At 54.0% G+C, this 12,626-nt stretch overlaps 1 protein-coding gene across 2 annotated transcripts; it reads right to left on the bottom strand.

Annotated features, from left to right (window-relative positions):
• Positions 1-4,010: 4,010 nt before the first annotated feature.
• Positions 4,011-9,667, bottom strand: ANGPTL4 (angiopoietin like 4). 2 transcript variants are annotated; one of them, XM_021705296.1, is made up of 7 exons: positions 9,122-9,667; positions 8,845-8,955; positions 8,606-8,723; positions 6,136-6,249; positions 5,684-5,779; positions 5,314-5,595; positions 4,011-4,600 (listed from the first exon to the last, which is right to left on the bottom strand). In XM_021705296.1, exons 1-7 carry the CDS (start codon positions 9,455-9,457, stop codon positions 4,419-4,421), a joined length of 1,239 nt encoding a protein of 412 aa, XP_021560971.1. In that variant the 5' UTR covers positions 9,458-9,667; the 3' UTR covers positions 4,011-4,418. The 2 variants fall into 2 exon arrangements, with proteins under 2 accessions (XP_021560971.1, XP_044774216.1); XM_044918281.1 differs by lacking the exon at positions 6,136-6,249.
• Positions 9,668-12,626: the final 2,959 nt, after the last annotated feature.

The following is a 12,626-nucleotide window of genomic DNA, read 5'->3' as shown; positions in this document are numbered from 1 at the left end:
TTCCCACCAGTTCCAGCCACAGTGGGCTCAAGGGAGACTCTGCAAGCCTGCCTGGGACAGGACACCCCCAAACAAGAATTCTGGAGAGGGTCTGGCCTCCGACTGAGGAGTTCATCACCCATACTCAGCCAGGGCCCCAGCGAAGTTACTGTGTCCCCAGCACCAACCAGGAAGAGCCACAGGACCAGAAAAGCACAGACTTTTCCTCTAGCAAAGGAGGCCCCCACCACTTCCCTAAGAACACTTAAAAAGCATATTGGAAAGATAGGTTTTCCTATTAAAACGGCAGCTGGGACCCAGGGCACATGCAGATGTTGTTTTTCCCAAACATGTGTCCTGGAGACAAGGCATCATATTATTCCAGACCACATGATATGAGTGGTAATTTTAGGCAGTGCATTAAATAGCACTGAACCACATGCTGAGAAAGTTGTACCCTTGTCCCATTTCTGACGTATTTTATTACCAAGGAGAGAGACTTACTCTTTCTTGCCCATACCTCTTTTTTTTTAAGATTGTATTTATTTGTATGACAGAGAGAGACACAGCGAGAGAGGGAACACAAGCAGGGGGAGTGGGAGAGGGAGAAGCAGGCCTCCCGCGGAGCAGGGAGCCTGATGTGGGGCTCAGTCCCAGGACCCCGGGACCATAACCTGAGCCGAAGGCAGACGCTTTACCGACTGAGCCACCCAGGTGCCCCTTGCTCATACCTCTTGAACAGTTTTCTCTCCCTCATCTCCCTTTCGTTTTTTAATTTTTAAAAAGATTTTATTTAATTATATGACATGGGGGTGGGGGGGGAGCATGAGCCAGGGGGAGAGGCAGAGGGAGAAGCAGACTCACCACTGAGCAGGGAGTCTGACCCGGGGCCCAATCCAGGAACCTGTGGTCATGACCTGAGCCGAAGGCAGATGCTCAACCAACTGAGCCACCCAGGCACCCCTCATTTTTTGAAAAAAGATTTATTTATTTGAGAGAGAGAGAGAGCAGGGAGGGGAAGGGGCAGAGGGAGAGAGAGAGACTTAAGCAGACTCCTCCATACTGAGTGCAGAGCCCAATGTAGGGCTCGATCTCACCACCCCGAGATCACCACCTGAGCCAAAACCAAGAGTTGGATGCTTGACCGACTCTGCCACCTGGGTGTCCCCCCCATCTCCCTTTCTATACAGAGCTCTGACTGAGAGCCTTCAGAAGGCAACAGGATCTGGCTAGAATTTTTCTTGCCATTTTATTCTGAAATTTTTTTTAACATTTAGAAAAATGAAAAGAATTTTATAGAAAATATCTAGATTTCACTATTAACATTTTATTTTATCACATATCCATCTCTCTAGCCACCCACCCAACCCTTTGATGAATTTCAAAGAAAGTTGAAAATTTGAAGGAATCTAGCATATAGCATGGTGATTATAGTTAGTACTTGAAAGTTGCTAAGAGAATAGAGATTAAATGTTCTCACCACAGAAAAGAAATAACTGTGATGTGATGGAGGTGACAGCTAACACTATGGGGGTAACCATTTCACAATATATACATGTATCAAATCAACACATCGTACACCGTAAACTGACACAATGTCATATGTCCGTTGTATCTCAATATAGCTGGAAAAAATAAAGTTGAAGACATCAGTCTACTTCCCCTCGAAACACTTCAGCATGCATATCATTAACCAGAGTTCAGTATTTGTTTATGGCTCTTTTTTTTTTCCTTCTAAGGTGAAATTTACATACAATGAAATACAAATCTTAAGTGTGCATTTACAGAGACAAAGGCATATGGAGGAGTAACCCACCTCTATCAAGGTTCAGAACACCACCATCACTGGAGAAAGCTGCCTCAAGCCCCTTCTCAGTCAATCCCACCCTTCTTGCCAGTGTGTCAACAGCTATTCATATGTTTTTCCCCCACCCGAAGTGATGGCCTCATTTTGGACCATCAATTATAAGCCAACATATCTGTGATAAGGAGGGACTTTGAAGGTAAGCTTGGTGAGGGTAGGGTAGGAATCTTTTTGTTCACTAGAGTATCCCAAGCACTTAGTACAACGGCTTGGGAGGTGGTAGGAGCTCAGTAAATATTAGTTGAATTTATAGACATATTTTCATGTCCAACTTAAAGGATAACTTATGCAGATGTGGTTAAAATGTGAAGAATTTACCCAAAACACTGCATGAATGTATATACTAGAGTTGGCTGTCCAGTATGGTGGTTATTACCCCCTGTGGTTGTTGAGCTCATGAAATATGGCCCGTCCTGGGGCGCCTGGGTGGCTCGGTCCGTTAAGTGTCTGCCTTCCTCTCCGGTCATGATCCCAGGGTCCTGGGACCGAGTCCTGCATTGGACTCCCTGCTCAGTGGGTAGCCTGCTTCTCTCTCTCCCTGCCGCTTCCCCTGCTCATGCTCTCTGACAAATAAATAAAATCTTTAAAAAAATGTTAAAAAAAAAAAAAGAAATATGGCCGGTCCCAACTGAGATGTGCCCTAAGCATAAAACAAACACTGGGTTCCAAAGACTTAGTACAAAAAAAGCAGTGTATATGCTTTAATATAATACTAATATTAATATCCTGCATTAATACATTAATAACCTGTATATCACTCACATGTTGAAATGGTAATATTTTGGTTACTGGGTTTGATAAAAATACATTTATTTTATTTATTTATTTTTTGAGAGAGAGAAAGAGAGGGAAAGAGAACAAGCATGTGGGGGGATGGGGAGGGCAGAGGGAGAGGGATAGAGAGAACCCCAAGCAGGCACCATGCTCAGCGTGGAGCCAACAAGGGGCTCAATCCCATGACCCTGGGATTATGACCTGAGCTGAACTCAAGAGCCAGGTGCTCAACCAACTGAGCTACTGAGCCACCCCGATAAAAATACATTTCTAAAATTCTTTTCATATGTTTCTTTTATTTTTTTTGGAGAGGGACGGAAGGAAGGGCAGAGAGAGAGAAAGAATCTTTTAGGCAGGCTCCATGCCCAGCTTGGCCCACTGTGGGGCTCGATTTTACAACCCTGAGATCATAACCTGAGCTGAAATCAAGAGTCTGACCCTTAACTGACTGAGCCACCCAGGTGCCCCTCTTTTTACCTTTTTTTTTTTTTTTTTTAGATTTTATTCATTTATTTGACAGAGAGAGAGCACAAGCAGGGGAAGGGGCAGAGGGAGAGGGAGAAGCAGACTCCCTACTGAGCTAGGAGCCTGACTCAGGGATCAATCCCAGGACCCCCAGGATCATAACCTGAGCCGAAGGCAGATACTTTACCCACTGAGCCACCCAAGCGCCCTTTTTTTAACTTTATTTTTGTGCGTATGTTTATTTTTCCTTTTTGTTTAACATGACTATTAGAAAAAAAAATTAAATTAAACATGTGACGCACATTATATTTCTATCAGCTGTCCGGATGCTAAAAAGTTCACTGTGATTCATGTGTGTAAGTATGATCAAGAAGGGTTCTCATTGTCTCCATTATCTGCTTCCAGAAGGATTGAATGAGGGTTTCGGTTTTTTGAAAATAAAAATTGAGACACACATTGTGAAATCATGAAGGAAATTAAAATCAGTTGTCAGGTGGTAGGACTAACCAGTGTTCTCAAAAGATCTGGGAGTGTTCACCCTCCACCCTGGGAACATATTTCTGTGGACTTTGAAACTGCCCCCTCTTTTATTTATTTATTTATTTATTTATATATTTTTTTTAAAGATTTTATTTATTTATTTGAGAGAGAGAGAGAATGAGAGAGAGCACATGAGAGGGGGGAGGGTCAGAGGGAGAAGCAGACTCCCTGCCGAGCAGGGAGCCCGATGCGGGACTTGATCCAGGGACTCCAGGATCATGACCTGAGCCGAAGGCAGTCGCTTAACCAACTGAGCCACCCAGGCGCCCCTGAAACTGCCCACTCTTTTAAAAACAAACTGAAGAACAAAGAAGAATGAAATGTTCTGAGGTTGCTTTTATTGCAAGGATTCTGCAAGCTCCTCCCGGGCGCCACTGGCGCCAGCTCATCCCACAGCACCCACACACCAGAGCACTGTGAGGGTACTGGGGGCCCACGGGAGCCCTGGTCCCCCAGCCAGTCAATGTGACTGAATCCGCCATCGAGGGCTGGCCTGGCTGCCCCCAAATGGTCCCCCTCTGTCCCTGACACCTCAGGCGGGCAAGGAGTGGGTCTCAACGCCTCTCAGTCTCATGCTTCCAGGAGTCTGTGCCCTGCAGCTCTGTCCTCAGAGGGCATCACCTGCAGCCCCCCACTCGGAAAGGGGGGCATCTCCGGTTGTGAGCGTCTTCTCTGTCCATGAGGCTCCAGATGGCCCCTGTTTTGAGCCCCTGCCGAGGCCGGGAGTGGCCACATGCTGGGCCAGAGTCAGAGTCACTGTCCTCTACGAGCCTGGGACCAGGCCCCAGGGAGGAGGCTAGGAGGCTGCTTCAGTCTCTGTGGGCTGGATCAGCATTGTGGTGGCCTGCAGTGGGTAGTAACGGCCCCGCCAGGTCTTCCAGAAGATGCCCTTCTTACGCTGCTGCCGCTGGGGTGGGACGGAACGGAAGTACTGGCCGTTGAGGTTGGAATGGCTGCAAGTGCCAAACCACCAGCCACCTACCGGGGTCGGAAAAAACAGAACCTGGTCTGGCTGGGGTCCCTGTGCCTCCGCTGGGACTGGGATGGGAAGGAGGCGAAGTGTCGGACCTTACAAACTTTAGAGGGGACGATGTTTCTAGTGATTGTCACACTGCGTCCTGAAGAACCCCGGGTTGTGACAAAGGAGTCTCAGGGGCTCTGGGCCCCCTCCCCTCCCAGTAACTACAGCTTTCACGTCTGTGACTGTGGCACATTCCTTCTCTGTACCTGGCACATGGCGACTATGTATTAAAGACTTGATATGATCATCCTCTGGTTCATCAATTTATATTAGACTGGCCCAAATGAATTACTGGTTTTCCATCAGTTCTGACCCACCAAAAAGCAGCCTCATAGACTTCACTTCACAGGGCCTAGGCTCTGCCTCGGATTTCATTCGAACAAAACAGGGTTTATCTTGGTGGCTTTGCCACACGCCAGCCCCTCTAGCACAAATGTCATCTCGAAATAATCCTATGGAGTGGGCACTGTGCTTACACCCATTTTAAAGACAGGCAAACTGAAGGTGGGAGAGGGTAAGTCAGTTGCCCAAAGGCACACAGCAAGTAAGGAGAAAAGGAGGCAGAGAAGAGATGGAATTTGGCCTTGAAGGTGGACAGGGATGCAGAAAGGCGGGCAGGGGAGGTCTTGCCCTTGTGGTGCAAGGGAGGGAAGGGACAGAGCTTGCTCACCAGAGAGGCTCTTGGCACAGTTCTTGTCCCCACGGAGGTCGTGGTCCTGATCCCAAGTGGAGAAGGGCAGGGAGAGGCCACTGGGCGCAGCAGTGGTGGCCCCCAGTTCATTGGCCACGGGAGCTGTGAGCTGTAGGCTATAGGCCGTGTCCTCACCGCCCAGGTGGACAGGGAACTGCAGTGACTCGGCATTGCCCTCCCAGTCCTGCAGCTGCACAGCCAGGCGGCTGCCACGGTCCCCCAGGATGCGGTGCACCTTCTCCAAGCCCAGCCAGAACTCACCTACCGGGGAGAGGCCAATCAGTGAGACAGACCCATCTCCAAGCCCCCTCCTTCCCCCAATGCCTCTGGCCCCACTGGAAACACCCACCTTGAGGGTCTCCAAAGCCAGCCTTGTAGGCTTCCCAGGGCTGGTTAAAGTCCACAGAGCCATCCCAGCGCCTCTGAATTACAGTCCAGCCTCCATCTGCCCAGAGAGGTGCAATGTCGTCAGGAGGACCCTTCTTGCAGGGGACCCGGACTCCTCATCTGACTCCCAAACCCCAAACTGCCTCCAAATCCGAAGAGGGCAATGTTCCTCTCATTCATCCCAGCAGGACTGGAGGAAGGTGGTCAAAGGTGGGCTGGCCAGTGGGCAAGGGGCTCAGCCTAGATCATTGTCCCAAGGACCCAGCAGGGAGGGAAGGGGCAGCAGAAATCTAGAGAGCTTCTCTGGGCCCACAGAACCTGGCTCAACCATGGTGGTGGGGAGCTGCATTTGATAGAAAGAGGACAAGGCCCATGGCATGATGCAGGGCTCCCCAGGGGGCCAGCAAATCCTACCTGAGGTCATCTTGCAGTTCACCAGGAAAGGCGGGGACCCCTGAGGCTGGATCTGGAACAGTCCACTTTGCCTCTCTCCATCGTCAAACAGCTCTTGGCAGTCCCTGGGCAGCCCTGAAGGGCAGAAAAAGAGAAGGGCGGAGAGATTGAGGCAGGAGGGTTCTCAGGAAACAGGCATGTTAGGGGCTGGGCAGTGGGTGACAGGAACATGAGGGGGCAATCCTGGGTTCACCAGGGCCCCCTCCTGGATGGCCCCTGTGCCATCCACCATCCTCCCACACTGCATTCCCACCTCCGGCCACACAGCCTTCCCTGCGCCACGCACGCTCCTGCCACAGGGACTTTGCATGTGCCAGTCATGCTGCCCAGGACCTTCCTCCGTCAGACCTTTGTTGCCTCATTCTAAAGATCCCAGCTTCTGGAAGGGACACCTTCCTTGACTCCCAGACCAGGCCAGCCTCCCAAAAGGAGCACGGAGGACTTCCCGCTCCCAACACTGGGGGGGTCATCTGGTGGTCTCTCTGCCACTGAATGAGGATTCCTTGGGGCCAGGGACAGAGTGGCTCTTTGCCCACAGTCTGGCACCAGTGCCCAGGCTGATCCTGACCCACAGCAGGTGTTTAATAAAGACTGGAGGAATGAGTGAGTGAGAAGCTGGGCCAGAGTGGGGAAGGTGGGGGGAAGCTGAGCAGAAGTGGCTCTGCTTCGTCAGGCAGGGGATGCCGAGGGCCTGGATGGGGCTTGCAGGGACAGAAGCCCCCGCTGGGTTCCCAGGAGGGGAAGGATTGATGAACCCAGGAGGAAAAGAAGGAGGGGAGGAGGGAGAGATGGCTTGGGCGGGTCCAGAGGCTGGGAAGTCCCCGCCCCCAGCCCAGCCAGGAAAGTAGGGGAAAGGTTGCCCCAGGGAAGGGAAGTCCATACTGGGGCGAGGGGGGGGCAGCTGGGAGGCTGGGGGCGGGCCCAAAGCGACTGGAGACGTTTTCCGGCCCCTGGAGCAGCTCCCCTTTCCCCTACTTTCCTCTCTTCCAATCTGGACGGCACCGGCCAAACCACCAATGTGGCTTCCATTAACACCAGCTGTTTGTCTCTCTAGCTCTGAACCTTCCCCTACTTGGCAGGGCTAGGCCCCGAGTCTGGGAGTCCCCAAACCCACGCACCCCCCCTCACATCCCCCAGCCCAGACCCATGCCTGCTGGCCTGTTCCAAGACCCCTCATCCCAGGGGGGAGGCTTGGGAGGGTGCACTGGACCCTTACTGGCTGGCACGGAGGAGGAGTGGGGGAGGGAAGTGGGGGGGGGGAGGGAGGAGGAGCCCTAAGACCAGAGGGATGACAACCAGCAACCAGCCTCTGGTGTGAAGGAGGGAATCCGAACTCTCACCCAGTTGGCTGCACATGACCACTGATGCCAGGCTGGGGTGATGGGGTAGGGGGACCATGGGGAAGCCAACCGCATCCGGAGCCCTGAACTTAGCAGGGGAACAGAGACACCAGGAGCTAGGAGCCTGGGTCAGACACACAGAGACAGGCTGCGGGAGACTTGGGGCAATCAGGGAGGCACAATAAAGGACCCAGAACGTGTGACAGTGGAAAAGGCCCATTTTCTTCAGGAATGGGGGCGTGGGAAGGGGGATAATCAGGGACTTTGGGACCAAGAGAGAGGTGAGGGACCAGGTGTGTGGGTCAGGAGACCTGGATTTGTAAGAGATTCAAGAGTGATGGGCGCCTGGGTGGCTCAGTTGGTTAAGCGACTGCCTTCGGCTCAGGTCATGATCCTGGAGTCCCGGGATCGAGTCCCGCATCAGGCTCCCCGCTCGGCGGGGAGTCTGCTTCTCCCTCTGACCCTCCTCCCTCTCATGCTCTCTCTCATTCTCTCTCTCTCAAATAAATAAATAAAATCTTAAAAAAAAAAGAGTGGTATGTCTGGCCAGGGAGATGGGGGTTCCCTGCCTTCACCCCCCATCCTAGATCTACACTCCAAGAGACCATGGGGCGCCCAAGTTCAGAGCCCCCCTCCCAGGCAGCCCTCTCTCTTCACCCAGTCAGAACCCCAGGATCCCTAGCTAGCACCCTCTTGTCCACCATTGTGCCCTCAGAGAAGGTTCCAACCTTCAGGAAGGTGTCCTTGCACTGCAACACCCCCTTCCCCACATTCCTGCAGCTCAAGTTCCTCTTGGACCCTCTTCCCCAAGCCCTGCTGCAGTTAGTGGCCAGCGAGGCTTTGGGGAGAGCCAATGGCTTGCCAGGAAGAAGGATGGGGTGGCCTAGCTGCTCAGGGGCAGGGATGAGGTGGGAGGTACTCCCATCAGCCCTTCACGGGAGAGACAAGTGAGCCCACAGGAACCCAGAGCCAGGGCCTCTCTTCTTCCCGGTAAGGTGGACCAGACCAGGAGGGGACCAGGAATGGCAAGTGTGTGTGTGGTGGTTGGGGGGAGGGGATTGCCAGAGGACAGCAAAAGACTGGGCACTCACTGTGCAGGCGGCTGATGTTGTGAGCAGGGCTTACGAGCTGTGCTATCTTGGGTAGCCTCTTCTTCCTGGCAGGCTTGGCCATCCCGTGGCCCAGGTGCTTGGCGGCCAGGAGGCCCACCTGGACAGGACAGGAGGAGGACATCAGGTCTGGCTGGCTCACGCTGCTTCACCTGGCTCTAAGTCCACACCCACAGGTCGAGCTTCGACCTCCTGCCCCACCCCGGGCAAGCACCAGGCACCTGGCTTTGCAGATCCTGTATTTTCATGTGCTGCTTCTCCAGGTGCCGCTGCTGCTGGGCTACCTTGTGGAAGAGTTGCTCAATCCTGCTGTTCTGAGTCTTGAGCTGGGTCTGGGAGAGCGTGAAAACAGTGGGGAGGACCCGGCCTTGTGCGGCAAGCCTCTCCATTGATCCACTCGTCCCTCCTTCCAATTCTCCCTCCCAGGGAACCCCGGATGCATCCCCGTCCCGCCCACACTGTTCAAGACCCTTAGGGGAGAAGTAGGAGCAGCAGTACCTGCAGACTGCGGAGGGTGTCGGGGGCAGCTTCGCCACTGGGAAGCAGGCCCTCGGGCGCGCGCGGGGGCGCTGCGGACCCCCCAGACTCCCCGCAGGCTGCCCCGCAGGCGCCCAGACGCCGCTCCAACGCGCCCAGCTGTCCCCGGGTGCGCTCCACGTGCTCACGCAGCCCGTGGCCGAGCTGCAGGAGCCCGTGAGCCAGCACGTTCACCTCGTCCCAGGACGCGAAGCGCGGCGGCTCGGGAGGAGGCGCCGGGCGGCCCTGCGCGCTCAGCAGCCCGGCGGTGGCCGCACACAGCATCAGGGCTGCCGAAGCCGTCGGAGCACAGCGCATCCTTCCGGGGGTGGCCTGGACTCGGGGACTCGGGGACGCGGAGGCGCGGGGCGGACGCGGGGGCTCGAGATTCGAGGGCTGCAGACGCGGGGGCCCTGGCGGAGACTCAGTCGCGTGCAGAAGCCGCAAGGAAGCCTCGGAGCACAGCCTCCAGCCCTTTGGGCTTGGCTTGTCCCCGCGACGCCCCCTTTTATAAGGCCGGTGCGAGAGGGAAAGGGGAGCCTCGGAGGCGGGGCGCAGGGAGTGCCGGGGGCGGGGCGTGCGGCCGGGGGTGGGGTTCTGTGCTCTCGAGGCGGCCGGGTAGTTATGGGGGTGGGGGTGCGCCTTGGGGGTGCAAAACTCTAGCTCCTCCCCGCCAGGCCCTGGAGCGTCTTCCCTGCCGACCATGGAAGACGTGACTCCCCGCGGCCCCCTTCCAAGCGCTGGAATCCCAAGCCGTCCACGTCGCACCCGCCGCGCTCAGCGGGGACTCACGGGGCTGGGGGTACTCCGGACCCCGCTCCCCAAGTCAGAAGCTGGGGAGAGGGCGGGGGGAGACGAATAAGCAAGGGCCCTGGTGCGCTGAGTCCAGCAAGGCCGGGCATGGAGCCCGGGACACCTCAAACACCCCCGCCTCCGGAGACTTCCCGGAGAACAGCCCAATACGGGGCTGCACCCCTTGGGAGCCGTCTCTGGGCTCCCACCCTCCTTCCCGCTCAAGGATTCGTCACTGCAGATGTGTTTGTGGGATCGTCTGACGTCTCTCATCCCACTTCCCACAACTGAGTGCCCTAGGGATGGCCCCGGGTCGATCTTGTTCAGACTCCAGCTCGGGGCTCACTCTCCATGTCCACCTTCTACCCCAGGGTCTGCAGTGTCTTCAGTCTCGGCCTGTATCACAGCAGACACATCGGAACAGCAAGAGCTGATACAGGAAAGAAGGGCTCCTCCTCCTCATTCATTCATTCATTCAACAAACAGTCCTCTGTTCTCCGGTAGTAATTCCCAGGCTAGTGGAGAGAGTCCAACACTCAGCCTGGGGTAGGGGCAAGGCTGGGACAAAGGAAGAACTAAGTGAGGCTGTGGGGCTGGACCATGTTCGTTCCAAAAGTCTAAGCATTCATTCAACAAACTTTTTTTTTTTTAAGATTTATTTATTTATGTTGAGAGAGAGAGAGAGAGAGAGAGAGAGAGTGCATGCTCCTGTGCAGGACCCTGCTGAAGTGAGGGGAGGGGCAGAGGGAGGGAGTCTTTCAAGCAGACTCCCTAATGGGCAACGAGCCCAATGGAGGGATCGATCCCACAACCCCTAAGATCATGACCAAGAGTAGGTTGCTTAACCGACTGAGCCACCCAGGCGCCCCTCATTCCACAAATTTTGACTCAAGTCCTCCCCCTCCTTCCCCACCAGCTCCACTGTATATCCTGTCAGGAAATTGAGGCTGGCAAAGAAAAGTCTGCATGCCAGGAAGAACCCTGGGCAGGCTGGCTTGGAGCACAGACAAGAACAGAGTTGACTCAGCAGGGCTCGGAGCCAGCTCAGCCTCTGGAATCTGAAACTTCAAGCCCCGGGGCTGACGTGCAGGTCACCACTCATACACTTGGCCCTGGCCCGGGCCAGATGCCAGGATGGCTGATCCCGGAAGCCGTGACAGGCCGACGGGAAGGGCAGGAAGGAAAGTCTCTTTGCAAGGAGTAGATCCAGACAGCCACCATCTGCCCTGGCAGCCGGCCTGTCCATCCCCCAGGCCCTGGCCTCTCTCCAAGTGGGTGATTTAAGTATCAGGGTGTGCTGTCTTCTTTCCTGGCTTCTGGCACTGAGAGAAATGATCAGTTACTTTCTCAACCTGATGCTGGCCTTTTCTCGATTCACTTTTCAGGGACTTCATCCTCTGTGCCATGTTGTGGAGGGCATAAAACATGCCAAAGCTCTTAGAGGCACCTGCTCGGAACATACTACAAAAGTAGGCTTGGGCGCCTGGGTGGCTCAGTTGGTTAAGCGACTGCCTTCGGCTCAGGTCATGATCCTGGAGTCCCTGGATCGAGTCCCGCGTCGGGCTCCCTGCTCGGCGGGGAGTCTGCTTCTCCCTCTGACCCTCCCCCACTCTCATGTGCTCTCTCTCTCATTCTCTCTCTCTCAAATAAATAAATAAATAAATCTTAAAAAAAAAAAAAGTAGGCTTGCTGACTGACAACTGTGTTCCTGGCAGCCGAGGGATGCCGCCTTTGTGCATAATAGCCCTGTGGTCCTTGCCTCCTGACACCCATGCCCTTCTATAGTTCATCCCCGTGGTATAACCAAGAGGATATTCTTGAAATGATGGTGTGTGCAACTTTTCTAGGTTAGCTCATGAAAAACCATGTGGCTTCTGTCTTGTTCTTGATTAGATCAGTTGTTCTGGGAGAAGCCGGCCTCCATGCTGTGAGGATACTCAAGCAGCCCTTTGGAGAGATCCACACGGTGTGATGAAGAACTGGACCCCTCCCCCGACAACGACCAACATCAGCCTGTCGACTATGCAAGGGAACTATTCTGAAGATTTATTTATTTATTTTTAGAGAAAGATGGGGGAGAGGGGCAAAGCGAGAGGGAATGAAGCAGACTCCCCGCTGAGCTCAGAGCCTGACATGGGGCTCCATCTCATGACCCTGAGATCATGACCTGAGCCAAAATCAAGAGTTGACGCTTGGGTGCCCAGGTGGCTCAGTCATTGGGCATCTGCCTTCGGCTCCGGTCGTGATCCCGGGGTCCTGGGATCGAGTCCCACATTGGGCTCTCTGCTCGGCAGGGGGCCTGCTTCTCCCTCTCCTACTCCCCCTGCTTGTGTTCCTGCTCTCACTATCTCTCTCTCTCTGTCAAATAAATAAATAAAATCTTAAAAAAAAAAGAGAGAGTTGACACTTAACCAACTGAGCCACCCAGGCGCCCCCAAGGGACTATTTTGGAAGCAGATCCTGCAGCCCAAATGATGCAGCCTCAGCTGAGATGTGTTAGCAACCTCATGAGACTCCAAGCCAGAATCAATATGCAGCTAACACTATAGATAACTAATACAATAGCCAATGATTAAATAGTGCCCGCTCTGTGACGGGCACTATTTTAAGTATTTTACATACATTCATTCACTTAGCATGCCTTATGTGGTAGGCACGGTACTGTTTTAATCTCCATTTTAAAAAAGAGGGGGCG

This window comes from Neomonachus schauinslandi, chromosome 1 (assembly GCF_002201575.2).
Source record: "Neomonachus schauinslandi chromosome 1, ASM220157v2, whole genome shotgun sequence".
Classification (NCBI taxonomy): domain Eukaryota; kingdom Metazoa; phylum Chordata; class Mammalia; order Carnivora; family Phocidae; genus Neomonachus; species Neomonachus schauinslandi.
The sequence above is the reverse complement of the archived record's forward strand: the minus strand, read 5'-3'. Positions and strand labels throughout refer to the sequence as shown.